Raw genomic sequence first — 27517 nt, forward strand, 5'->3', positions numbered from 1 at the left:
AAATTTGTTGTGGCAAAATTTAGAAAGAAGAAATTAAAAAAAAAATAAAGCTTAATAGTAATTAAAAAACTAAATACTAAAATTTAATGTAAAGAATTAATGTAAAATAATTGAATAAGAATAAAAAATAATAGAAAAAACATAAATAATTAAAAAGTAGAAACAAAAATGTTATAAAAATAACTAAATAAAGTATTTAAAAATTAAAAAAAAAAACATTAAAATTTTATTTAAAAAGTTACAAAATTAAAATATAAAGAAATTAAAAAAAAAATTTTAATAAAATTAATAAAAAATAACAAAAAAAATTAAATAATTAGTATTAACATTTAATTGAAAAAATAAAAAATAAATAGAAATTAAGCTATTAAAAATATATAAAAAATTAAAAAATAAAAACTAAACAACAAATAATAATTAAAAAATAAAAATAAAACTCGGGTGTAATTAAACAATAGTTATTAAAATGTAATTTACAAAAATAAAAAAAAATAATTTAAGGAAAAATAAAAAAATATTTAAAATTTCACCCTAAAAAATATTAAATTAGTAAAAATTATTAAATAAAAAAATTAAACTAAATAGTAATTAAAAAGAAATGAATTTAATTTAATTTAAAAAAATAATAAAATATTAGTTAAATAAAAAATAGAAAAAATAAAAATTAGAAATAAACATTTAATTAAAAAACAAAAAAGTAATAAGTAATACAACTCAACAGTACTTAAAAATAAATTTTAAAATTTAATTAAAAAAAATAATTAAAACTAAAGAATTAATTAAAGAAATAAAAAAAATAAAATATTTAAAAATTAGAAAAATAATTGAATAAAAATATGAAACATTTATCAAAAAGAAGGTTAAAACTAAAAAAAATAAATTTTTTTTTTTTCATATTTTCACATGAAAAAATGTAAAAAATAATGATGCAATTTTTTGAATGTTTACAGATATTGAAATTTCATGAAAAATACAAAAAATTTCATGAAAAATACAAAAAAAAAAAAAAAAAAATAAGGAAATGAGAAAAAAATCAGAATTAATTTTAAATAATTCTTTGAAATATTGTCTTTTTCTTCAAAATATTTACACATTTTGTATGCGAGGTTTGTTTGTTGTTTTTGTGATTATATTTGTTTCTTTCGTTGTTATTGTAATCTAGGAAACCAATATTTCTTTCTCTACGTTGAGGGTTAGTAAAAATCGTATCACAACACTATTTTATTTTGCACTAAAAGACAGAATGGAACACCATTTGTTCTAAATAAGAAATCACTACTTCAGCTGTTGGTTAGGTGGCTGGCTGACTGGCTGCTGCTGCTGCTGGTGATGAAGAAGATGCCTGTCTACTATCCAAAAACTGTTTTTTTCTGGTTGGCTGGCGGCCTACTTCTTCAGCTATCTTGCCGTCTATAAGTTACGCACTCTTGCTATACCATTTACCAACTGAAAAGCGGCTTATTGTTTGAGGTTCGTTTTACCCAGCAGTAGCGGCAGCCAGCTGATGCCGATTTTTGGTTGCCTACCCCAAAAGAAAAGTTTCACAGGATGATGGTTGTTCGTCGTTCCCTCCTCCCCCCTGGGCTTCCTTAGACACATAATTTCAAGAGTCAGGCAGTAAAAAAAAAATGAAACGAAAACAACAAAAAATATATCGGCCGAATCCTTGAAACGAAGTTACCGAACAGTAAATATATGGGGGTATAGGATTAACCGGAGGAACGAGCAGCCAAGGGAGGGTAGACTAATGGTAAAACACATCCACAACATTTACAGAGTCACACAAACATGGCCATGGAAGTGGCACCTACAAACAACAACACCAAGAAAACAGAAAAGTGAACACCAACAACAGCAGCAGCCGGAAAAAACATTCAACGCACACATCATCCTTCCCCCTTTTTCAGCCAACTACCAAAATCTTGTTTTCTAAACACCATGGTTGGAACAGTTAACGCTTTCAGAACCCAACATAATAATGTAGGTCAGTACCACAAATAAAATATGACCGTTTACACGGAATTCAGTAAAGAACTTTAAGAGGTTAAAAGAAATATTAAAAAAAAAAAATAGCCTATTTAAAATTGAACAAATTTGAAATTCGGCAAGGGAGTGTTCCAATATCTGCCATCATTACACCAGATCTCGTGTTAGAAGAAATATTGGAATCTGCAAAATTTGAAGAGAATTGAATGCTTATTTTGCAATTTATGAGCATTTGGGTTATTCAAAATTTTGGCACTTTTATGGGGGAGGTACCAGAAGGTGTGGGCCGATATATTCCATATTCACACTAGATTTTGTGTTGATGGAAGTATTGACATATGTCGAGTTTCAAACAAATCGAATACATATTTCGTGTATTATAAGCTTTTTAGTTGTTCAAAATTTTGAGCCCTTTGTGGGGAAGGTACCAGAAGAGTTGGACCGAAACATCCCATCTTCACACCAAATCTTGTGTTGGTGGAAATATAGGGATATGCAAAATTTTGAGAGAATCGGATGCCTATTACTTATTTTATGAGAGTCATAATTATTCAAAATTTTGGACCCTTTGTGGGGGAGCTATCGGAAGGAGTGGTCCAATATATTCCATCTTCACACCAGGTTTTGTGTTGACAGAAATATTTCAATGCGTAAGCTTTGAAAAGAATCGGATGCTTATTTCGTATTTTATGAGCGTTTTAGTTATTCAAAATTTTGACCTCTTTGTGGGGGAGGTACCAGAAGGAGTGAACCAATATCTACCATCTTCACATCAGTTCTTGTGACAATTGAAATATTGGGATGTGTGAAGTTTGAAGAGAATCGAATGCTTATTTTGCATTTTATGAACATTTTGGTTATTCAAAATTTTGACCCTTTTGTGGGGGAGCTACCAGAAGGATTGGATCGATATACCCCATCTTCACACCAAATCTTATGTTGGAAGATATATTAGGATGTGTGAAGTTTGAAAAGAATCGGATGCTTATTTTGCATTTTATGAACATTTTGCTTATTTCAGATTTAGACCCCTTTGTGGGGGAGGTACTGGAAGGAGTGGATACATGTATCCCATCTTCACACCAGATATTGTTATGATAGTAATATTGGGAAGTGCCGAGCTTGAAAGTAATCGGATGCATATTTCGTGTTTTATGAGGTTCTTAGTTATTCAAAATTTTGACCCCTTTGTGGGGAAGGTGCCAGAAGAAGTGGACTCAGGTATCCCAACTTCACATCAGTTTTTGTATCAGTTAAAATATTGGGATGTGCAAAATTTGAAAAGAATCGAATGCTTATTTCGCATTTTATGAGCATTTTGGTTATTCAAAACTTGGACCTCTTTGTGAGGGAGGTACCGGAAGGAGTGGTCCAATATCTATCATCTTCGTAACATATAATTTGTTGGTAGATATATTAGCCTTTACGGAATTTGAAAGGAATCGAATGCTCATTTCGTGTTTCATGAGCATTTTGCTTATTCCAAATTTTGACCCGTTTGTGGGGGAGGTACTAGAAGGAGTGGATCGATATCTCCTATCTTCACACCAAATTTTGTGTTGGAAGAAATATTGTCATATGCCGAGATTTAAACAAATCGAATGCTTATTTCACATTTTATGAGCATTTAAGTCATTCAAAATTTTGACCCCTTTGTGGGGGATGTACCGGAAGGAGTGACCCAATATATTCCGTCTTCACACGAAATCTTGTGTTGGTAGAAATGTTCTAATGTGTAAAGTTTGAAAAGAGTTGGATGCTTATTTCGCCTTTTATGAGCATTTGGGTTATTCAAAACTTTGACCCCTTTGTGGGCGAGGTACCGGAAAAAGTGGACCGATATATCCCATCTTCACAGCAAATCTTGTGTTGGTAGAAATATTGGGATGTGGGAAATTTGAAAAGAATCGAATGCTTATTTCGGATTTTATGAACATTTTGCTTATTCAAAATGTTGACCCTTTGTGCGGGAGGTACCAGAACGAGTGCACCAATGACTACCATTTTCTTGCCAAATCTTGTGCTTCTAGAAATGTTGAGATGTGTGAAAATTGAAGACAATCGGGCTCTTATTTTACATTTTATAAGTGTTATGGTATTTCAAAATTTTGACTCTTTGTGGGGATGGTACCACAAGGAGTGGGCCGATATTGTCCATTTTCACACCTGACCTAGAACTGATAAAATTATTAGGAATTGCAAAGTTTGCCCAAAATTAGATAATCTCTTCTTGTTGTAAAATGTAATTTAATTTCTATTACAATTTTGACGCTTTGTGGGGGAGCTACCTAATGGAGAATGGGATCGATATTGCCCCTCTCCGGACACGATCTAATTTTGATAATAATATTACGATATACAAAGTTTGGGTCAAATCGGACACCCCCTTCGAGGGTTTTTGTTTGCAGCACCAGCCAGAAAGAGTGAGGTTAACCCCAAAATCGACTCCAAATGTTCTTAAACTGGCTTGGTTTAAAGAGACCTGGGATCTCTTTCCTGGAAATAATTCAAATTATTAGTTCTGCAATTTTATTTAGCAAAACACCTAATTCATTTTTAATTGTTTTATATTTCCAACAAATATTTAAAAATCAGCTGCCATCAAAATTTTGAAATTTCGGCAAGGAATACGTCCAACTTTCATGGACCCATATAATGTTGAAATATTTGTTTTTTTTTTAAGGAAAATATTTTTTTTTTTTTTTTTTTGGGGTTTACTTCTGGTTAGTAACAACAAAAATAAAAAACCATACATATAATAAATTCTTCGGTATACAAGTCCCTTATTGTTATTATTGTTGCTGTGTGCTCATTTCGGTTACTGAGTTGTTACCGGCTGGCTGACTGACTGACTGTCTGCATGGCTGACTGATTACCCAGCAATTCAATTCCCTCTTCACCCCCGCTATACCGAACTTTCCCACATTAATCTTAACTTCCAAGGCCATTTGGTTTCCAAACCAAAAATACAAACACACACATCTACATATTTATACCTAAATACACAACAATTCCATTATATACAAACATATGTATATATCCAAGTGTGTGTGTGTGTGTGAGAGTGTGTATGCATTATATTTTATGGGATAGGCTCCAACCGAATAAAAAGAACAAATTTACTGTGTTGCCTCATCGTTTAACCAACAATAACAACGACAAAACAACAAAAGCAGAAAAGAAATGCCTTAGGTTTTTGGCAGGCAGCAGAAAGGCAGACAACAACAAAACAAAGTTGTCACAGCAACAACAACAACGACAACATTGAGGAACAATCAGCCTTCCCGAATATGTTACTATGCCACCACCATCAGACGCCCGATGACGATGATTAAGGCCGAATGAATGAAAACATTTCTAAGAAGTGACAAACAAAGACACACACACACACACACAAAATGCCGGTTATATCAATTACCAAAAATGCCGAGTATAACACTTTGTATAACAGTTTAAACGACAAACAAAAATTTTGAATTATTTGATTTGGTGTTGTTGTGATTTTTGCGAGGATTATTGACATTGATTTCAGTGAAAAGGAAAGTAAATTATTTAAAGAATTTTATTCAGAGGAATTGAGAGAAAAGAGAGAGAGAGAGAGCGAGAGGAAATGAGAGAGGGAGAAATATAGCAGGACTTTTTGTAAGTTTATGAGGAAATCGCAAAATATTTGAAACGAATTATTATTCGAATTGTAGAGTTAATGGCTGGTAGTAACAGGTGTGGTGTACTTCGGGGCGTATGGGTAATTTTTGAGTGGCCAAAAAATAAAGTACGTTGATCATACGCCAAAGGGTTTTCTCCTCATTTAATAACATAACACACATCATTTGTTAAGCCGAGTAGAATTTAGCCATTAATGGAAAGACATAATCTGGCGGTATAAATGATAATTTTGTTATGGAAAGTCCTTTCGAAGCCGGATTGAAAAGGAATTTTCCCTGTGGAAAGGAATTTTTCCTGGACTCAATAATCGGGGCTGAATATATGTTTTCCTATGAAAAATCCTATTCAGGCTGAGTTTTCCTACGAAAAATCCTATTCAGGCGGCTGAAATACTATTCAGGCGGCAGAATATTGGTTTTCCTACAGAAAATCCGCCGGCTGAATATGAGTTTTCCATTTTGGAAAATTCAAACATGATCTCTTTAGATCAAATCCGTTTAGGGACATTTAGAGTCGATCTATGGTTTTTCGTCTCTCTTTCTGGCTGGTGCTGGAAAGGAAACTCCTCGAAGGGACTGTCCGATTTGGCACAAACTTGGTAGATCGTAATATTATCAACAAAATTACATCGTGTCCGGAGATGAGTAGTTTTGGCCCACTCCCTTAAGTACCTCACACACAAAGGTTTAAAATTTTTGAAAAATCATAACACTTATAAAATGTGAAATAAGTGCTCGATTGTCGTCATATTTCACACATCCCAAATATTTCTACAAGCACAAGATTTGATAAGAAGATGGGAGATATCGATCCATCCCAGCTGGTACCTCCCCCACAAAGGGGTCAAAATTTCGAATAGGTAAAATGCCCATAAAATCCGACATAAGCTTTGGATTCTCCTCAAATTCTACACATCCCAATATTTCTTCCTATACAAGATCTGGTGTGAATATGGAATAAATTGCCCCACCACCTCTGGCACCTACCCCACAAGGGCTCAACCATTTGAATAACCAATAAGCTCATAAAATGCGAAATAAGGATCGGATTCTTTTCAAACTTCACACATTGGAATATTTCTATCAACACAAGATTTGGTGTGAAGATGAGGTACATGGGTCCACTTCTTCTGGTACCTCCCTGACAATGGAGTCGAAATTTTGAATAAATATAAAGCTTATAAAATGCGAAATAAGCATCCGATTATTTTCAAACTTCACCCATCCCAATATTTCAACTGACACAAACACAGCTGTGAAGATGGTTGATATTGGTCCACTCCTTCTAGGACCTCCCCCACAAAGGGTCAAAATTTTGAATAACCAAAACGCTCATAAAATGCGAAAAAAGCTTTGGATTCTCTTCAAATTTTACACATCGCAATATTTCTTCCAAAACAACATCTATCGTGAATATGGAATAAATCGTCCCACCCCCTCTGGCACCTCACCCACAAAGGGCTCAACATTTTGAATAACCAATAAGCTCATAAAATGCGAAATAAGCATCCGATTCTTTTCAAACTTCACACATTGGAAAATTTCTACCAACACAAAATTCGGCGTGAATATGGAGCTCATGGGTCCACCCCTGCTGGTACCTCCCCCACAAAGAGGTCAAAATTTGGAATAACTAAGATGCTCATAATATGCGAAATAAGCATCCGATTCTGTTCAAAATTCACACATCCCAATATTTCAAGTGGCACAAAAACTGCTGTGAAGATGGTAGATATTGGTCCAGCCCTGCTGGTACCTCCCACACAAAGGGGTCAAAATTTGGAATAACTAAAATGCTCATAAAATGCGAAATAAGGATCCGATTATTTTCAAACTTCACTTATTCGAATATTTCCACTAACACAAGACCTGGTGTAAAAATGGAAGATATCGGCCCACCCCTTTTGGTACCTCCCCCACAAAGAGGTCAAAATTTGGAAAAAGCAAAATGCTCATAAAACGCGAAAAGAGCATTCAATTCTTTTCAAACTTCACACAACCCAATATTTCAAGTGACACAAAAACAGCTGTGAAGATGGTTGATATTGGTCCACTCCTTCTGGTACCTCCCCCACAAAGAGGTCAAAATTTGGAATAAGCAAAATGCTCATAAAATGCGAAATAAGCATCCGATTATTTTCAAACTTCACATATTTGAATATTTCTAACAACACAAAATTTGGTGTGAATATGGAGCATATCGGCCCACCTCTTCTGGTACCTCCCCCACAAAGAGGTCAAAATTTGGAATAACTAAAATGTTCATAGAATGCAAAATAAGCATCCGATTCTTTTCAAACTTCACACATCCTATTATTTCAACTGACCCAAAAACAGCTGTGAAGATAGTAGATGTTGGTCCACTCCTTCTAGGACCTCCCCCACAAAGGGGCCAAAATTTTGAATAACTAAAATGTTCATAAAATTCGAAATAAAACTCTGATTCTTCCTAAACTTTACACATTGGAATATTACTTCGAACCCAACATCTAGTGTGAAGATGGTAGATATCGGTCCTCTCCTTCTGGTACCTCCCCCACAAAGGGGTCAAAATTTGGAATAACTAAAATGCTCATAAAATGCGAAATAAGGATCCGATTATTTTCAAACTTCACTTAATCGAATATTTCCACTAACACAAGACCTGGTGTAAAAATGGAGCATATCGGCCCACCCCTTTTGGTACCTCCCCCACAAAGAGGTCAAAATTTGGAAAAAGCAAAATGCTCATAAAACGCGAAAAGAGCATTCAATTCTTTTCAAACTTCACACAACAAAATATTTCCAGTGGCACAAAAACAGCTGTGAAGATGGTAGATATTGGTCCACCCCTGCTGGTACCTCCCCCACAAAGAGGTCAAAATTTGGAATAAGCAAAATGCTCATAAATTGCAAAATAATCATCTGATTCTTTTCAAACTTTACTTATTCGAATATTTCCACTAACACAAGACCTGGTGTAAAAATGGAAGATATCGGCCCTCTCCTTTTGGTACCTCCCCAACAATGGGGTCAAAATTTTGAGTAACTAAAATGTTCATAAAATGCGAAATAAGCAACCGATTATTTTCAAACCTTACACATTGGAATATTTCTACCAACACAAAATTTGGTGTGAATATGGAATATATCGGCCCACTCCTTCTGGTACCTCCCCCACAAAGGGGTCATTATTTTTAAATAACCAAAATGCTCACAAAATGCGAAATAATCATCCGATTCTTTTTAAACTTCACACATTGCAATATTTTTACCAACACAAAATTCGGCGTGAATATGGAATATATCGGTCCACCCATTCTGGTACCTGGCCCACAAAGGGGTAAACATTTTTGAGTAACTAAAACGTTCATAAAATCAGTCGGGGCTGAATATGATGTATTTATTTATTTTTTTTTTTTTCTAAAAAAATTATAATTTCCTGCATTTTTTTTTTCCTTTAATAAATCTCAGATTACATTTTTCAGTAAAAAAAATCTCAATTTCCTTTGGTTTCCCTGCGAAGTATCTCATCCAGAGAGGCCAAAGTAAATTTTAGTTTTCAAGAGAGTTTCATGGCCATGAAATAAAAGTAAACAACAAAAATGCCACTATCTTCCGTTAAGAGAGTATCATCTGTTTTTTCGGAAGAGAGAGAGTGAAAGAAACCCAACAGTACCACCAAATAGTGTAGTAACAACATTTCATTTTCACTTTCACGCGAGAATCTGGCGAGAAACGAACCGGTAGCAAAACAAAAACCAAAAAACTCTCACTATGTGTCATGCTTCACAACACACACAGAGCAAGGATATAAGGGCCACATACACATCCTGTAAAGAATGCAGCATGGCCTAGAAGTGGCCGAATGTAAACATCGAAGGCAAAGACCGAATGAAAACGAAACTGTAAACGCGACGGTGGCATGGCATGGTTGGACAGCAGAATGAATGTAAGCCAAGTTAACAACCAACCTAGAATTTTGTGTGCTACGGAAGGAGCACAGAGTTGAGTTAGAAAACAAAACCAGGCAAAAGACAGCAACAAAGTGGAACACCAGGCAACGTGAAGCATGTGGCATAGTGTCAAAGTCATTGGGAAATGTCAGACCTCACAACACAACGGTTGGTTGGTTGGTTGGTCTTTGTCATGGCACAAGATTTAAATAGAGTTTGAGAATATTAAGGAAGTGGCAATACAGCCCACTGTGTTGGGAGAGGCATGATGGCTGGTGAGATGCAGAGAAAGAGAGTGAGAGTGAAAGAAAATCGTAGAGGGAGAATATTTGTGGTGAGAAACTAGAAACTCAACCCCATGAGGGCAAAGAAATGCTCACACTTCTGAAGAAATGCAAGGACTTTAAAAAAGGGGGAAATGGAATATGGAGAAGACTTAAAATTGCATGGGGAAAAAATAAAGCCCCCCATAAGGCTTTGGGTGCAATGGAGGGGAGTAATTCGTGGTGGTGTGAAATGTGAAAAAAAGATAAAAAAAATGCAATGCTGACTTTTAAGTGGTTAATGACACAGGGCAGGCAGTTAAGAGAATGGGAGTGGAAGAGAAAGTGTGAGAGAGAGAGAGAGGGAGTTGCAGTGTTAAAACTGGCATGATGGAAAATGTTAAAAAGCCGGTGGTATGATATGCTCACAACATACACAGACACACACACACAACATATGTGGGGAGAAAAAATGAAGAGGGCCATGAGTGAGAGTAAACAAAAAAGAGTGAGAGTGATTGTTGGTTGGTTTTTTTCTGTTTGTTTTCTCTTAGAATCGTCATGTGGGGTTGTGTGAAGCACCAATGATGGGGGATGTAAACACACACACATGTAGTGTGTGCTGTGGGGCCTTACCAATACAATAGCAACTATATATCACCACTATGTGTATATAAATAGTATATATGTATGTATCGATATATAAAGCTAATATGACATGTGGTATGATGTATTTTTTTTGCCAACAACATTAACAACAACTCTCAAATGAAGTTTGAGTAATTATTTAACTACAACACAAATGGGGGAGATAGTCAGAGTGGGTAAAGCAAATGGGGGAGAAAGTAAATCAGGAAAAAAACCCGACTAAATTAAAAAAATCGGATTAATTGAAAAATATTAGAAGAAGTAAAATAGTATCCCAGCCAATGTTCAATTATTTAAATATATTTTGACTTCTGTTAAGAATATTCAAATTGGTGACCCTCCAGGAGTAGGTTCCGAAGTAGTTGGCCAATATTAAGAAATATTTAAATATAGAAAAATTGTAAAGAATCGCCGACTTGTTTCGCAAGCTATGACATATATAAGTATTGGAAACTGTGACCCTTTGTGGATGAGCTACCCGAAGGGGTTCGCAGATATATATCATCTTTACAACAGATCTTGTGTGACCTTTGAAAAGAATTGGATGCTTATTTCGTTTTCTTTGAGCGTTTTTTTTTAATCTTAAACCCTATCTGGGGGAGGTACTAGAAGAAATGGTCCGATTTATACCATCTTTATAACATATCTTGTGTTGATGGAAATATTGAAATGTACCAAGTCTGAATAGAATCGGGCGTTATTTTCGCGTTTTATGAGCCTCAAGAATATTCAAAATTTTGGACCCTTTGTGGGGGAGGTACCAGAAGGCGTGGATCGATATATTCCATCTTCACACCAGACCTTGAGATAATAAAAATATTGTGATGTGTGTGTAATTTAAAGAGAACCGGATGCTTATTTCGGATTTTATAATAGTTTTGGTTATTCGAAACTTTAACCCTTTGTGGGGGAGGTACTAGAAGGAATGGTCTGATCTCTACCGTTTTTATAACAGATCTTGTGTTGATGGAAATATTAAGATGTGCCAAGCCAGAATGGAATCGGATGTTAATTTCGCGTTTTATGAGCCTCATGAATATTCAAAATTCTGGACCCTTGTGGGGGAGGTACCAGAAGGAGTGGACCGATATATTCCATTTTCACACCAGACCTTGGGATAATAAAAATATCGTGATATGCCAAGTCTGATTGGAATCGGATGCTTATTTCGTGTTTTACGAGTTTCATAGATATTCAAATTTTTTACCCTTTGTGGGGGAGGTACCAGAAGGCGTGGACCGATAAATTCCATCTTCACACCAGATCCTGGGTTAATAAAATTATTGGGATGTGTGAAATTTGGAGACTATCGGACACTTACATCACATTTTTTAAGAGTTGTAGTTATTCCAAATTTTGACCCTTTGTGGGGGAGGTACCAGAAGGAGTGGGCCGATATTGTCCATTTTCGCACCTGACCTAGCACTGTTCAAAATATTAGGATTCGCAAAGTTGGAGCAAAATCGGATTATCCTTTCTCTTTCTGTGCAGAAAATATATATTTTGAAAATTTCGACTTTTTGTGTGAGAGGTACCAGAAGGAGTGGACTGATACATTCCATTTTCACATCAGACCTTGGGTTAGCAAAATTATTGGGAACTGTGAAATCTAGAGACAATCGGACTCACACATCACATTTTTTAAGAGTTTTAATTATTCCAAATTTTGATCCTTTGTGGGGGAGGTACCAGAAGGAGTGGACCGATATTGTCCATTTTTGCACCTGTCCTAGCACTGATGAAAATATTGGGATTCGCAAAGTTGGAGCAAAATCGGATTATCCTTTCACTTTCTGTGCAGAAAATATATTTTTTTTTTGAAAATATCGATCTTTTGTGTGGGAGGTACCAGAAGGAGTGGACCGATGTATTCCATCTTCACATCAGACCTTGGGTTAGCAAAATTATTGGGATGTGTGAAATTTGAAGACAATCGGACTTTTACATCACATTTTATAAGAGTTGTAATTATTCAAAATTTTGACCCTTTGTGGGAGAGGTATTTGATAGAGTGGACCGATATTGTCCATTTTTGCACCTGTCCTAGCACTGATGAAAATATTGGGATTCGCAAAGTTGGAGCAAAATCGGATTATCCTTTCACTTTCTGTGCAGAAAATATATTTTTTTTTGAAAATATCGATCTTTTGTGTGGGAGGTACCAGAAGGAGTGGACCGATGTATTCCATCTTCACATCAGACCTTGGGTTAGCAAAATTATTTGTATGTGTGAAATTTGAAGACAATCGGACTCTCACATCACATTTTATAAGTGTTAAAATTATTCAAAAAGTTAACCCTTTGTGGGGGAGGTACTTGATGGAGTGCACCGATCTTGTCCATTTTTGCACCTGTCCTAGCACTGATGAAAATATTGGGATTCGCAAAGTTGCAGCAAAATCGGATTATCCTTTCTCTTTCTATGCAGAAAATATATTTTTTGAGAATTTCGATCTTTTGTGTGGGAGGTACCAGAAGGAGTGGGCCGATATTGCCCATCTCCGAACTCGATCTAAGTTTGACAATAATATTACGATGTACCAAGTTTGGATTAATTCGGATACTCCCTTCGAGAGAAAATCATATTCAGCGGGGTTGAAGAGGACTTTTCCCTATGAAATTCATATTTAGCAGGGCTGCATAGACATTTCCCCTACGAAAAATCACACTCAGTCCGGCTCAATAGGGAATTTCCACTTATGGAAAATTATATTCCGCATAGCCTAATTAGATTTTACAGAGAAAAATTTACAATTCAACATGGTCTGGTCACCCCAAAAGCACACATCCGATAATCACTTTCCATGATGTTAATGATCATCAAAAAAATGACAACTTCATAATGAAGTTCAAAAGCACAACGCTTTTTGTTAACTTCGTCAGCGAGACAATGTTTCGACCAACGTTGATGGCCAGCCAGCCATTGTTTGTCGGTGGAGTAGACTGGAGTGCATGGAACAACCCCGCTACTTTGTAGTAAGTCATACCAATACACGCTCACATTGTGACATACAAACATACACACACACACACGTATGTATGTGTCGTAGATGTAACAGTCGTAGACAAATATGAGTAGATGTTTTTTCTCGGCTACACACACACACGCACACATTATGTTTTAATGGCGAGTTTTATGGCTGTATGGGTGTTTAGTTGTTGGTATGGTATTAGTAGTAAGACCTGCCTGAGAGGGAGAGAGTATGGAGTAACATTTATTATATACAGCCCCCCATAAAGTATATAAAACAGGCCTGTTATGTACTGCAGTATATATTTACTTGTGAAAATATACTAGGAAATGGGTACTACTTGTCTGTGTCTAGGGGGTGGGGTTGGGGGGTGGAGGGCTGTAAAATATGTACATAAATGGAGTTGTTTTGTTGTTGGTGTTCTACAAAAAAAACTGATATTGCCACATAAAACACTTAGCCTGGGGGATGAATGCACTTTCACTAGGAGGGGGGGGAGTCGTATGGAGCCTACATTTTTGGTATAACCAGCGATTTCCCAATGCCAATTTCCTATGCAGCCCAGCTGAATACGATTTTCCATAGGAAAACTCATATTCAGCCTAGGCTGAATAGGATTTTCCATAGGAAAACTCATATTCAGCCCCGGCTGAATAGGATTTTCCATGGGGAAAAATCATATTCAGCCCCGGCTGAATAGGATTTTCCATGGGGAAAAATCATATTCAGCCTAGATTTTCCATGGGGAAAACTCATATTCAGCCCCGGCTGAATAGGATTTTCCATTGGGGGAAACTCATATTCAGCCCCGGCTAAATAGGATTTTCCATCGGGAATACTCATATTCAGCCCGGCTGAATAGGATTTTCCATCGGGAAAACTCATATTCAGCCCCGGCTGAATAGTATTTTCCATAGGAAAACTCATATTCAGCCTAGGCTGAATAGGATTTTCCATGGAGAAAACTCATATTCAGCCTAGGCTGAATAGGATTTTCCGTGGGAAAACTCATATTCAGCCTAGGCTGAATAGGATTTTCCATGGGAAACTCATATTCAGCCCCGGCTGAATAGGATTTTCCATGGGAAAATTTTGCTTCGAGACTGAACTCGGTCGGATGTACCAAAATTCAGGTCATTTGGACTGATATTGGCCAAATCGGATAAAACTTATATATGGGAGCTAGAGCTATATCTGAACCGATTCTCTCCAAATTTGATGTACTTGCTTTTAGACTAGATTCAGACGGATGTGCCAAAATTCAGGTCATTTGGACTGATATTGGCCATTTGGTGCACAATTAACCCGAAATCGGTTGAAGATCTATATGGGAGCTATGTCCAAATCTGAACCGATCTGGATAAAATTTGGCAGAGGTATTTCTGGGCTGTATTTGATATCTGGTACCAAAGATCATTGCATATTACGTGTGTGGGGGACTTTAAACACCGAATCGGATAAAACTTATATATGGGAGCTAGAGCTATATCTGAACCGATTTTCTCCAAATTTGATGTACTTGCTTCTAGACTAAATTCGAACGGATGTGCCAAAATTCTGGTCATTTGGACTGATATGGCCATTTGGTGCACAATTAACCCGAAATCGGTTGAAGCTATATGTGGGAGCTATATCTAAATTTTGACCGAATATTTCCAATTTCCATAGGATTTGTCCTTGGGCCAAACAAATGGCTTGTGCAAAATTCCATCTGGATCGGGCAATAAATGTGACCTGTACTTGGTTACAAAAATTCGGCTGAATAGGATTTTCCATGGGGAAAATTCATATTCAACCCAGGCTGAATAGGAAAATTTGTATTTTCCATTGGAAAAATGTGTATTTTCCAAGGAAAAACTCCTGAATTTAAATTTCCTACGAAACTTAAAGTTCTCAACATTTGCTTTATTTTCTTCCTCTTTAAAGCCAACCTGAACATCTTGCAAAGTAAGTTTACATGTATGTATGTATGTGTGTGTGTTCATAGTTCTGTATTCAATATTTTTTTTTTTTTGGTTTAAATGTAAAATTAAAAAGAAACAGAGGGTTGGGGGAAATTTATAATTACCACCACCACCGCCATCCTCGTCATCTGCATTCTCATTACCTTCCAGTGCCGCATGAAAACACTATCACTGCCATGCCACCCCTATGAGGAGACAGAGAAAGAGAGAGAAGCTTGAGCTTAATGAGCCAGCGAACCAGTCCGCCATCCCTGCACAGCCTTTCCAACCCACCAGCAGAGAAAAAGCCAAAGTGCGCCGCTTTAATTTTATTGAACTTTTGCATTTTTTCGAGTGCAATGAACTTTGCGGAGCGTGTTTTGCCTACAAAACAAAAAGTACAAAAGTACAGCACATATGACGCCCAGTCCCCCCACAGAATATATCTCTCTCGCCACCACCCACCCACCATTGCAGTGGATAGTTTTTACCACACTTTTTTCCATTTGATTTGATTTATGTTTATCCCCTTTCCTATCCCTAATCCCCCCCACACCCCCTGTGGTTTTGTATGTTTCCTGATTTATTTTTTTCGATCAAAATATCTAATTAATAATATGGCCTAGGAAGGTGATAACAAGGGAGGGGGGGAAGAAGCGCTGCATTCATATTAAAAATAAATACAGTTGCTATAAATAATCCAGGATATCCTAGAGTAATCACAACAATAACAATTACACCGTAAATAGCCCATATGGATTTTGGTTCGGGGAAGGTTAAAATTTTTCCAATTAGAATTTTTAATGATCTGAAGCTCTAAATAAAAATTAAAACTCTAAGCTGATAATTGAAATAAATTGAGTGTTTTGGAAGAGAGTGGCAGAGAGCGAGAGAGAGAGTAAGGGTTGGGGTGAGATTGGATATGTTTACATGGTTAAAATAATGGTGTTTTGACAGTGGCTCAAAGCAGAAATTTGTGATCAAAATAAGTTACAATGTTTCGAAGAGTAACTCCAGGGTTCGGAAAAAAAAACATAAAAATATTATCCACGATTTTTGGATAATGTGAAAATCTTATCCCTAGTTTTTGGATAAGCTGAAGATGTTATCAAGTTTTTTTACACCCTCAGCCATATGGCTAGAGGGGTTATATATCATTTGATACGGGCAAAACGATTTCAGAACCTAGGTCTCTTTGGACAAAATCCGTTTTAGGACATTTGGAGTCGATCTAGTGATATCCGTCCGTCTCTCTGTCTGTCTGCTGCCTGTTCCGCACTATAACTCTCGAAGGGAGTATCCGATTTGATCCAAACTTGGTACATCGTAATATTATTGTCATACTTAGATTGAGTTTGGAGATGGACAATATCGGTCAACTCCTTCTGGTACATCCCGCACAAAATGTCAATATTTTCAAAGAAAATAATTTACTGCACAGAAAGGGAAAGGATAATCCGATTTTGCTCCAACTTTGCAAATCCTAATATTTGCATCAGTTCTAAGTCATGTGCGGACAATATCGGTGCACTCCATCAAGTACCTCCCCCACAAAGGGTCAACATTTTGAATAAATTTAACTCTTATAAAATGTGATGTAAAAGTCCGATTGTCTTCATATTTCACACATTCCATTATTTCTACTAGCACAAGATCTGTTGTGAAGATGGACTATATCGGCCAACTCCTTCTGGTACCTCCCCCACAAAAGGGTCAACATTTTCAAAATCCATGAAGCTCCTAAAACGCTTAATTAACATCCAATTCCATTCAGATTTTGCACATCCTAATATTTCTATCAACACAAGATCTGTTGTAAAGATGGTAGAGATCGGACAATTTCTTCGGGTACCTCCCCCACAAAGGGTCAAAGTTTTAAATAACCAAAACGATCATAAAATCTGAAATAAGCATCCGGTTCTCTTCAAATTTCACACATGCCATTAGTTTTACTAACACAAGATCTGCTATGAAAATGGGATATATCGGCGAACTCTTTTTGGCACTTCCTCCACAAAGTGTCAAAATTTGATTATCCATGAAGCCCAAAAAACACAAAATCTGGACGTGGACCTGCATAGACAATTTTCTGTCGCAGGCTGTAGTATCCATTACGAACTCTAAATACGAAATTTAAAACATTTCCGCTGAATAATGTCCCTAAAATCATCAAAATAACGAATATTGGGAGGCACTGGTATATGGAGGCTATACGAAGACGTAGACTTACGTACACAATTTTTTGTCATGGACTGCAGTACCCATTACGAACTCTAAATACGAAATTTGAAACAACTCCGACGAATAATTTCCCGAAAATCATCAAAATATCGAATATCGGGGTAGTATGGGGGCTATACAAAGACCTGGACCTGCATAGACAATTTTTTGTCACAGCCTGTAGTATCCATTAGGAACTCCAAATGCGAAATGTGAAGTAATTCCGGCGAATATTGTACCTAAAATCATCAAAATACCGAATATCGGGGTGTAGCGTTATATGGGGGCTATGCGATATCGTGGTCCCATATAGGCAATTCTCTTCCAGGGATCAAAGTACTATGAAGGAACTCCATATGTAGAATTTCACACGATTCGATTAAAAAATTTAGCTAAAATCATCAAAATACCGAATATCGCCGGGTACCGTTGTATGGGTGCTATACGAAGACGGGGACCTGCATAGACAATTTTCTGTCATGGGCTATAGTACCCCTTGCGAACTGTAAATACGAAATTTGAACCAACTCCAGTGAGTAATGTTGCTAAAATCATCAAAATATCGAATATTGGGAGGTACCGTTATATGCAGGCTATACGAAGACCAGGACCTACATAAACAATTTTCTGTCACAGACTGTAGTATCCATTAGGAACTTTAAATACGAAATTTGAAATAATTCCATTGAAAAATGTAGCTAAAATCATCAAAATTCCGAATATTGAGAGGTACCGATATATGGGGGCTATACGATATAGTGGACCTGCATAGACAATTTTCTGTCACAGACTGTAGTATCCATTAGGAACTTCAAATACGAAATTTGAAGCAATTCCGGCGAATATTGTACCTAAAATCGTCAAAATACCGAATATCGGGGGTAACCCTTATATGGGGGCTATACGAGAACGTAGACCGATATAGACAACTCTCTTCCAGGGGATAAAGTACTCAGAAGTAACTCCTTTTGTGAATTTTCAGACAAATCTATTGAAAAAATGTAGCTAAAATCGTCAAAATACCGAATATCGGGAGGTACAGGTATATGGGGGCTATATGATATCTTGGACCTATATAGCCCATATTCGAACTTGATCTGCCTGCATACAAAAGACTAATCGCAGTGGCCGAAAAATGTCTCGTGAGCTGAACATATCGCAATATTCAGCATTCAGCAAATATTGAAAAATGAGCTCGGAGTAAAACCATTGAAATTATAGAAGGTTCAAGATCTTACACCGCAACAGAAAGAAAATGGACCCAAAAGAGCAAAAGAGTTGCTTCGCTTGGCCGAAAGTGGTAAACTGCCGAATTTGGTTTTCACCTCTCCGATGAGAAAACATTCGTTGTCCAGCAGTTTGTAAACAAACAAAATGATCCGCTCGTGTTTTTCCTTGCCAAAGAGGTCAGCTGAAAATGTGCACCTTCGGTTGACCACCCGGAATCAAGCGCCGGCCATGGTGATGGTGTGGGCCATAACGCCATAACAGCCGATGGTCGCTCTCTGATCGTATTAATCGACCTTTCATCAGAATAAATGCCGAATATTATCGGGAAAATATTCTGGAGGGTGTATAAAAGCCTTGGTTGGGCACGCAAGCATTTTGGCCGCAGACCTTGGACATTCCAACAGGAGTTAGCACCATCGCACTCAGCACGCACCACCCAAGAATGGTTACAAAATGAGGTTCCTCGCTTCATTTCCAGCGCACCACAATGGCCACCAAAATCTCCAGATACCAATCCATTGTTCTATTGTATTTGGAGTATTTTGGAAAGCAAGGTTGGCACTCAAAAATACCAAAGTGTTGATCACCTCAAGCAAGAGCTTTGCCGGAAATGGGCCAAAATACCTCCGAGCATCATTCGGTCAGCATGTGACGGTTTCATTGGCCGTTTGAAGGCCATAATTCGTGCCAATTGTGACCAATTCGAAAAAATATAAAATTATTCTAAAATTTGATGCTATTTCGGACAATTTTTGGCTTCCTTTCAAAAAAAAAATTAAAAAAAAATTTAAAAAAATTAAAAACAAATTAAAAAAAAATTAAAAAAAAATTAACAAAAAATTAAAAAAAAAAAAATAAAAAAAAAATTAAAAAAAAATTAAAAAAAAATATGGCCTTTGACTTTTATTGCAGATTTTTTTATCTCAACCTGTATATACTTTGTTATGTCTAAAATTATTATTTCGATGAGTTACAATCGGACGAATGACGAACCGAATATACCCTCCACACCATGTATGGTGGAGGGTTTACAAAAAAATTACTTTGAGCCACTGTCATGCAGCCACGACCAACCCCCATCCTTTGCCACCTTTTCCATATTTCAATCTGACCACTGGAAATACCCAACAATATTTAAGTTTTTAAATTAAAATAGGGCTTCGCTTTAAATCCAAGGCAAGAAAAAAAAAATACAATTTCCAACAACAACACCATTTTCCCGGAATTTTCATCAAAAGTAAAGGGAAAGTCCAGAGGATAAAAATGTGGCCCCTTGGCCATGTCACTTACAATGGAGAGAACAGGGCCCTCAAGGCTCCCCCCTTTGCAGAAAAAATGCAATGTTTTCCCCGCCAGAAGTCAATAGACTTTTGGGGGGAAAATAGGGAAAAACAAATAAACAACAACAAAGAAAAATGGAAAATCCCAGCAAATACAAGTAATGAGAATAGTTCGGCCGTTGTACTTTCTTTTCTGGCGAACGAAGGAAAATACGAAAATAACACAGAAAATAAAACCTTATCTTCCAAGGAAAATGAAATTGAAAAACAAGAACAGAACAGAAAAAGAAGAGGAGAAAGAAGAAGAAGAACAGAAGAAAAAGTAGCCAGAGTTCATTGCATTTTGATGCCAATAAAAACAACAACAAAAACAACAAGAACAGCAGCTTTTCCTTTTCATTTTAGGGTTCAAAACAAGGGTGGGTGGTGGCTCGGAGCGCATTCTATGCCACGCCAGGAGTGCTGATGCGACGCCACACTCTGGCGCATTGCTAAAAGCAGCAGTGGCAACAACAAAAACAATGAGGCAGGCAGGCAGGCAGGCTTTTGCTGAAACATCCTCACAACCAGCAGAGGTTTGAAATGGAACCTGGTCGTATGGCATGGCAAGGCATGGCATATGGCAATGGGTGTGTGTGTGTGGCTTTCAGTTGTCATTGTATGGCATGCAAGTGTTTTGCTATGTGTATGTGAGAAGTGTGAGTGTGTGTGTGTGGCATTTATGGTGGCATTCGGTGGTAACTAAACTTTAACGGGGGGTACTTTTTAATATCGCATTTCTTTCTGGTTATTACTCTTCGTGTTTTTGTTGCTGTTGTTTTTGCTGTTATTATTATTTTTGTAGTGTATATATATGTGAGCATACAAACATACATGAAAAGGAGGCACTCTCTCTCTCACACACACACACTCGCATATGTTTATTTGTAAAGTTTGCATTATTGTTTGGCGCAGAAGAGGGAACAACAACAACAACAAAAAAAAAACAAAACCAAAGAAAAACTGGTGGCAGTGAAGGTAATGAGTCAAACAACTTTACATTGCAAACACACACACATGCTTACATATGTGTGTGTATGTATGTATGTAACTACAATACATATGTATTTGTGTATGTATATAATATACATGGCCATGTATTAGTTATTGTCCATATGTAGCCATTAAAAAATCGCATACATACTAAAAACCATTCTCAAATTCGAATGGAAAAGAAAAAAAAATCCCAAAACGATTTTGAAAAATATTTCAAAAAAGTTAAAAAGCAGTGAATACCCTCCGCACCAGTTGTAATGGATTTGGAAATTAAAAAAAAAAATAAAATCCTTAAAAAATTCTGTTAAAATTGTAAAAATATAGCCGTTTTATTGGGGTCTATACGACGTGGACTTACATAGGCATTGTTTGTCTTTACGACGTCTATACGAAACTATACAAATTCGAAACATGAAATAAACGGCGAATAATGTAGCTAAAATCAACAAAATACCGTATAGAGGGAGATACCGTTATGTCGTAGCTGTGGACCAGCATAGACAATTTTCTGTTACAGGCTATAGCATCCATTACGAACTTCAAATACGACATCTCAAACAATTTCGGTGGGTATTGTACCTAAACTCGTCAAAATACCGAATATAGGGAGGAACTGTTAAATGGGGGCTATACGAAGACCTGGACCTGCATAGGAAATTTTCTCTCACAGACTGTAGTTCCCATTGCGAACTCTAAATACGTAATTTGAAACAATTCCGGTGAATAATGTCGTTTTAATCATCAAAATACCGAATATGGGGAGGTATCGTTATATAGGGGGGCTATACGAAGACGTGGACCTACATGGCCCATTTTCTGTCTTAGGCTGTAGTATCCATTACAAATACCAAATACCAAATTTGAAAAAGAATTCCGGTGAATAATGTCGCTAAAATCATAAAAATACCGAATATCGGGAGGTACCGTTATATGGGGGCTATATGAATACATGGACCTACATGGCCCATTTACGAACGTAACCTGCCTACTGGAAAAATAAACACATATGCAAAATTTTAGCCTTCTATCTCAATTCGTTCGAAAGATAGCGTGACCGACAGACGGACATCGCTAAATCGACTTAGAATTTTACGCTGATCAAGAATATATATATTTTGTTGGGTATGACATGAGTATTTCGAGGAGTTACAAACGGAATGACATAGTTAATATACCCTCCATAGTATGGTGGAGGGTATAAAAAGGCTCAATCGAAATTGTCAACTTTTTTCAATATCGGGAAAATGTTATGTCCACTGTTTGGGAAAAGTCAAAAATTGTATCCGATTGGTTGGAAGAAGTAAATTTCTATGCAGGTGGGATGACCTAAGTCTGATATGAATATTACACCATGTCGAATTTGGACTATTCGACAATTTTTATACCCGAATTTGAACTATATCGACCATTTTTATACCCTCCAACATACACATAGTATGGAGGCTATATTAACTTCACCATTCCGTTTGTAACTCATCGAAATAATAATTTCAGACCTAACAAAGTGTATATATTCTTGATCACCATAAAAATTCTAAGACGATTTAGCCCTTCCGTCCTTGCGTCCGTCTGTCCGTCTGTTGTAATAACGCTAGAGTCAAAAGGAATTAAGATAGGAAGCTAAAATATTGCACAGTTCAGTTTTTTGTCTGCAGGCAGGTCAGGTTCGAAGATGGGCTATATAGGCCCACGAAGTTGTATATCCCCCATATAACTTTACCCCTCCGATATTCGGTTTTTTTTTTTTTTTTTTGATGATCGTAGGCAAATTTTTCAATGAAATTGTCTGAAATTCCACAAAAGGAGTTCCTTCCTAGTGCTTTAATCCCTGGAAGAGAGTTGTCTATATAGGACCACGATATCGTATATCCCACATACAAGGGTCCCCGCCGACATTCAGTATTTTGACGATTTTAGCGAATTTTTTTTTTTTTACCGGAATTATTTCAAATTTCGTATTTGAAATTCAAAATGTGTACTACAACCTATGAGCGAAGATTGCCTATGCAGGTGCACGTCTTCGTATAGCCCACATATAGCCGTACTCCCCTTTATTCGGTGTTTTAATGATTTTAGCGAAATTTTTACTAGAATTGCTTTAAATTTCGCATTTAAAGTTCGCCTATGACAAAAAATTGTATATACCGGACCACATCTTCGTATAGCCCCCATCATATAACGCTTTTCCTTTGAGCGGTATTTTTGGAAAATTTTCAAGTCTCTTTAAAATGATGGAGGGTATTAAAAGTTCGGCACGGACGAACTGTGCTGCCTTTTTACTTGTTTTTTTTTTTTTTTTTTCGTAAAAATTTGGACCGACATCTCTTCACATTATAAACAGTTCTGACTTGTTTCGCATTTTATGAGCGTATTGTTATTCAAAATATTGATTTTTGTGGAGGAGGTGCCAGAAGGAGTGGTGCGATGTCTCCCATTTTTACACAAGCTCTTGTTTTAGTAAAAATATTAGAATGTTCCTAGTTTGAAAAGAATCCGATGTTTATTTAACATTTTATGAGGGTTTTGGTTATTCAAAAATGTTAACGCAATTTGGGGGGAGGTACCCAAAGGTGTAGGCCGATATTTCCCATTTCCACACCAGATCTTGTGTAGATAGAAAAATTGGGGTGTTAAATTTGAATACCCTCCAACATTTGGAACAATGGAAATTTTGGTAATTTTGAAAAAAAAAAAAATAAATAAATAAAATCCATTAAAAATTCTGTTCAAATCTTAAAAATACCGAATATAGCCGTTATATTGGGATCTATACGAAGACGTGGACCTGCATAGGCAACTTTTGTGATAATTCATCACAATATTCAAATACGAAACTTGAATGTAGCAAAAATCATCAAAATACCGAATATAGGGAGGTACTGTTATGACGGATCTATACGAACTCAGGTCCAGGTTCGACATAGCCCCGACAATTTTCTGTCACAGGCTGTAGAACCTATTAGGAACTTCAAATAGGAAATTTCAAACAATTTCAGTGAATACTGTAACTAAAATGGTCAAAATGCAGAATACAGGGAGGTACCCATATATGGAGGCTAAACGAAGACTTGGGCCTGCATACGCAATTTTTTGTCATAGGCTTTAGTACACATTACGAATTCTAAAAATGAAATTTGAAACAAATCCGGTGTATAATGTATCTATAATCGTCAAAATATCGAATATCGGGGGGTACCGTTGTGTGTGGACTATACGATTTCGTGGACCTATATAGAATTTTTTTTCTTCCAGAGGGATAGAGTGCTTAGAAAGAACTGCTAGTAAGGATTTTTAGACAATTTCATTGGAAAATGTAGCTAAAATCATAAAAATATCGAATATTGAAGAGTTCCCTTGTATGGGGGCTATACGATATTGAGGTCTTATATAGACAATTCTCTTCCGGAGAATTAAATGCTTAGAAAGAACTCCTTGTTTGGATTTTCAGACAATTTCGTTGAAAAATTTGGCTACAATCATCCAAATACCGAATATCGGGGGGGTACCTTTATATGAGGGCTATACGATATCGTGGACCGGGTAGACCATCTTCTAACTAAACATGCCTGCAGCCAAAAGATTGATCCGTGCAAAATTTTAGCTTCCTTTTGACTCTAGCGTAATTACAACAGACCGACGGACGGACAGGGCTTAGAATTCTACACTGATCAAGAATATATATATATATAAAATTATTATTTCGATGAGTTACAAACGGAATGGCGAACTTAATATACCCTCCATACTATGTATGGTGGAGGGTATAAAAATGGTATACTTCGGCCGACTATGTCTGGTACCTCACACACATTTAAATATTTTACAAAAATTATCACATATCTCATGCTAAGTGAAGGTAGTAGTCGATATATATTTAGTTCCGCAACGATATGGACAATATTGGCTAATTCCTTCGGAACCTACGCCATAGATGGTCAACAATTGAAATTCGAACACTGGCTGAGGTTATACATCTATCGGCAAAACCGACTGATTCTTTTTAAAGTGTTTTTTTTTTTTTTGTTTTTTTGTTTTTGGAATTATTTTTTGCTCTAAATATTTTTTTCTCAAGACGCATTTAAGTAGGGAATGATTAAATAACGACGTGACAATACTTGTTTATACCTTTATTTGTCTATTCCAATACAATGCAAGAATCTGATATTTTTGCAATTTTTTCGATATCATAAAGGGAAAATCGATTATCGTAGTATAAACATTTTACATTCTCGCAATTCTGGAGTAGACCAGCTGTAAGCCGACGTCCATCAGCTTCAATCTCTCTTATATGTAGGTCTCTTAATATTACTTGTATACTGTCTAAATATTTGTATTCTCTTTACTCTCTTCTCTGTTTACATTTGCATAGTGCGTTTTACGTCGCATTGATCACTCACTTCCAAATAATGTAGTTAACGGTGCATAATTAGTTGGATACGTAACGTATAGTAAACGGAGTTGTACAATAAGTGTTGTTAACGGTGAAATAAAGACAAACTGGGTTAATTGCGTTTTTTAAGAAAATCTAGAGTTATTTTGTTGAAAACTCTTCACGTCCCAATAAAGATCCCTATGTTAATAAAATATTGGTCTAAGATTACGTAGAAAAGTAAAGTATACAGAGAAAACAAATACGCTACACTAATTGGGGGTCAACTTTAGAATTTTAATAATAGGAAAAGTCTATATACTACTTCAAGACCATAATCGGTATTTTTTATTTTTAATACTAAGTGATAGTTTAAACAGATGGCTAAAACTGAGTTCAGAACTTTTTTTTGTGATTTTTTTATAAATTTAAAATCATCATCATTAAATCATTAAAATCACCAAAAAAATTGTTAAACACTATTTTTTAAAGTAAGCTTTAGTTTATATTTCCCCTAAAACTACGTTTACATTATCGCCATTTAAGACTCCACGGCCGAAAAAATGAAAACATAGCCCGAAATGAAGATAATTGCTCTGTTCCAGAACCTGCAGGAATCTACTAGTTCTGCAATTTTCCCCGATATCATAAAGAGGAAATCTGTTATCGCAGTAAAAAGTTTCACATTCTTGCAGTTCTAGAACAGACCAAATTTAAACCCAGTTTTCATGGAATTAAGGAAATGTTTGTGTTAGACTATCAAAGGAGGAAAACTTCTGTTATTAGGAAAATGTGTAATTTTTTTTTGTTTAAAAATTATTATTTTTTGGTATGCAGAATTTTAAAGAAAAAAATGTAATTGCAAAAAAAATTAGTAAACCTACATCCATTAACAATGTTCCTAGTCCTTTCCGAAATATCCAAAATTGTTGACGCCATATGATCTTGAATGAAGTTTAAATACGAAATGAATCAATGAATGAATATGAATGTGAAATGAAAGAAAAAAACACCAAAATAGAATTAAAAACAAAAAATATAACATTTCCACTTACCGTTCGGCACATTCTGTTGAAAATGATTGCCATTTGTTTGATAGCGTTGCACATGATTGTCGTTGACGGAGGTGGCGCCGCCACCAATATTGCCATTTATGCCGGGCGTTGTAAAGGCGCCCGGTGGCGTCTGTGTATCATGGCCAAATTTAGCGGCAAACTGATGTATACCCGAAAACGGACCACCGAACGCGGAGAAATTCATCATTTAAAAAAAACACTTGCTGCTGTATCAAACAGACTGTGACACACGCACACACACTCACAGACAGACAGAGAGACGTATTTACGCGCTATACGTCCCCACACAGCTGATGACGAGATGACGATGATGATGATGTTGACGATTCGGCTGTGACTGTTATTTTTGTTGTTAAGGTGAAAGTACGACGACGAAAGGATTTTCTGTGTTTTTGTTTTGATTTTGAATCCGTGCCGTTACCACACCATAATGGATGAAGAAGAAGCAGAGACCATGAAAGAGAACGAGAGAGGAAAAGAAAAGGGAAATTATAAATAAATTGAGTTAACTGGAAATTGGTTGTAAATTTTTGTTGTTATTTTGCTTGTTTTCGGGCAAAGAGAAGCATGTTTTCCAAGAATTGAGTCATTGTCGTTGTTGTTATTGTTTTTCATATTCACCGAAAATAACTTTCATTTTCCGTATAGTATTCGGGAAAAATATACATATATTTATATATAAACAATATAGACGACGGCAATGCTGATGATGATGATGACGACGACGACAAGGATGTCGTTAGAGAACACAAAAAACTTTTTTTGTTTGTTTGTGTTTGTTGTCGTTGTTGTTATTGTTGATAAGTTAATGACGAAGCCTTTAAAAATAGTGGCGGTGTTTAAATGGTAATGTAAAGTAATTTTTTGGTAAGAATCAAAGTTAAACCCAAGAAGT

General features: G+C 36.2%; 1 protein-coding gene across 3 annotated transcripts in view; it reads right to left on the bottom strand.

The window, feature by feature from the left end:
• The window catches only part of LOC101890397 (zinc finger protein 281), a 58127-nt gene that overhangs the window by 15720 nt on the left and 14890 nt on the right, over positions 1 to 27517 (bottom strand). For 2 of the 3 annotated variants that reach the window (XM_011297561.3, XM_059123336.1), the window contains exons 2-3: positions 26602 to 27006; positions 26431 to 26490 (exon numbers count right to left, since the gene is read on the bottom strand). In XM_011297561.3, coding sequence (XP_011295863.1) covers positions 26431 to 26490; positions 26602 to 26809 — 268 coding nt within the window. In that variant the 5' untranslated portion in view covers positions 26810 to 27006. The remainder of the gene's footprint in view (positions 1 to 26430; positions 26491 to 26601; positions 27007 to 27517) is intronic. The other variant, XM_011297563.3, reaches the window with a different exon arrangement.

Source organism: Musca domestica, unplaced genomic scaffold (assembly GCF_030504385.1).
Source record: "Musca domestica strain aabys unplaced genomic scaffold, Musca_domestica.polishedcontigs.V.1.1 24, whole genome shotgun sequence".
Lineage (NCBI taxonomy): Eukaryota > Metazoa > Arthropoda > Insecta > Diptera > Muscidae > Musca > Musca domestica.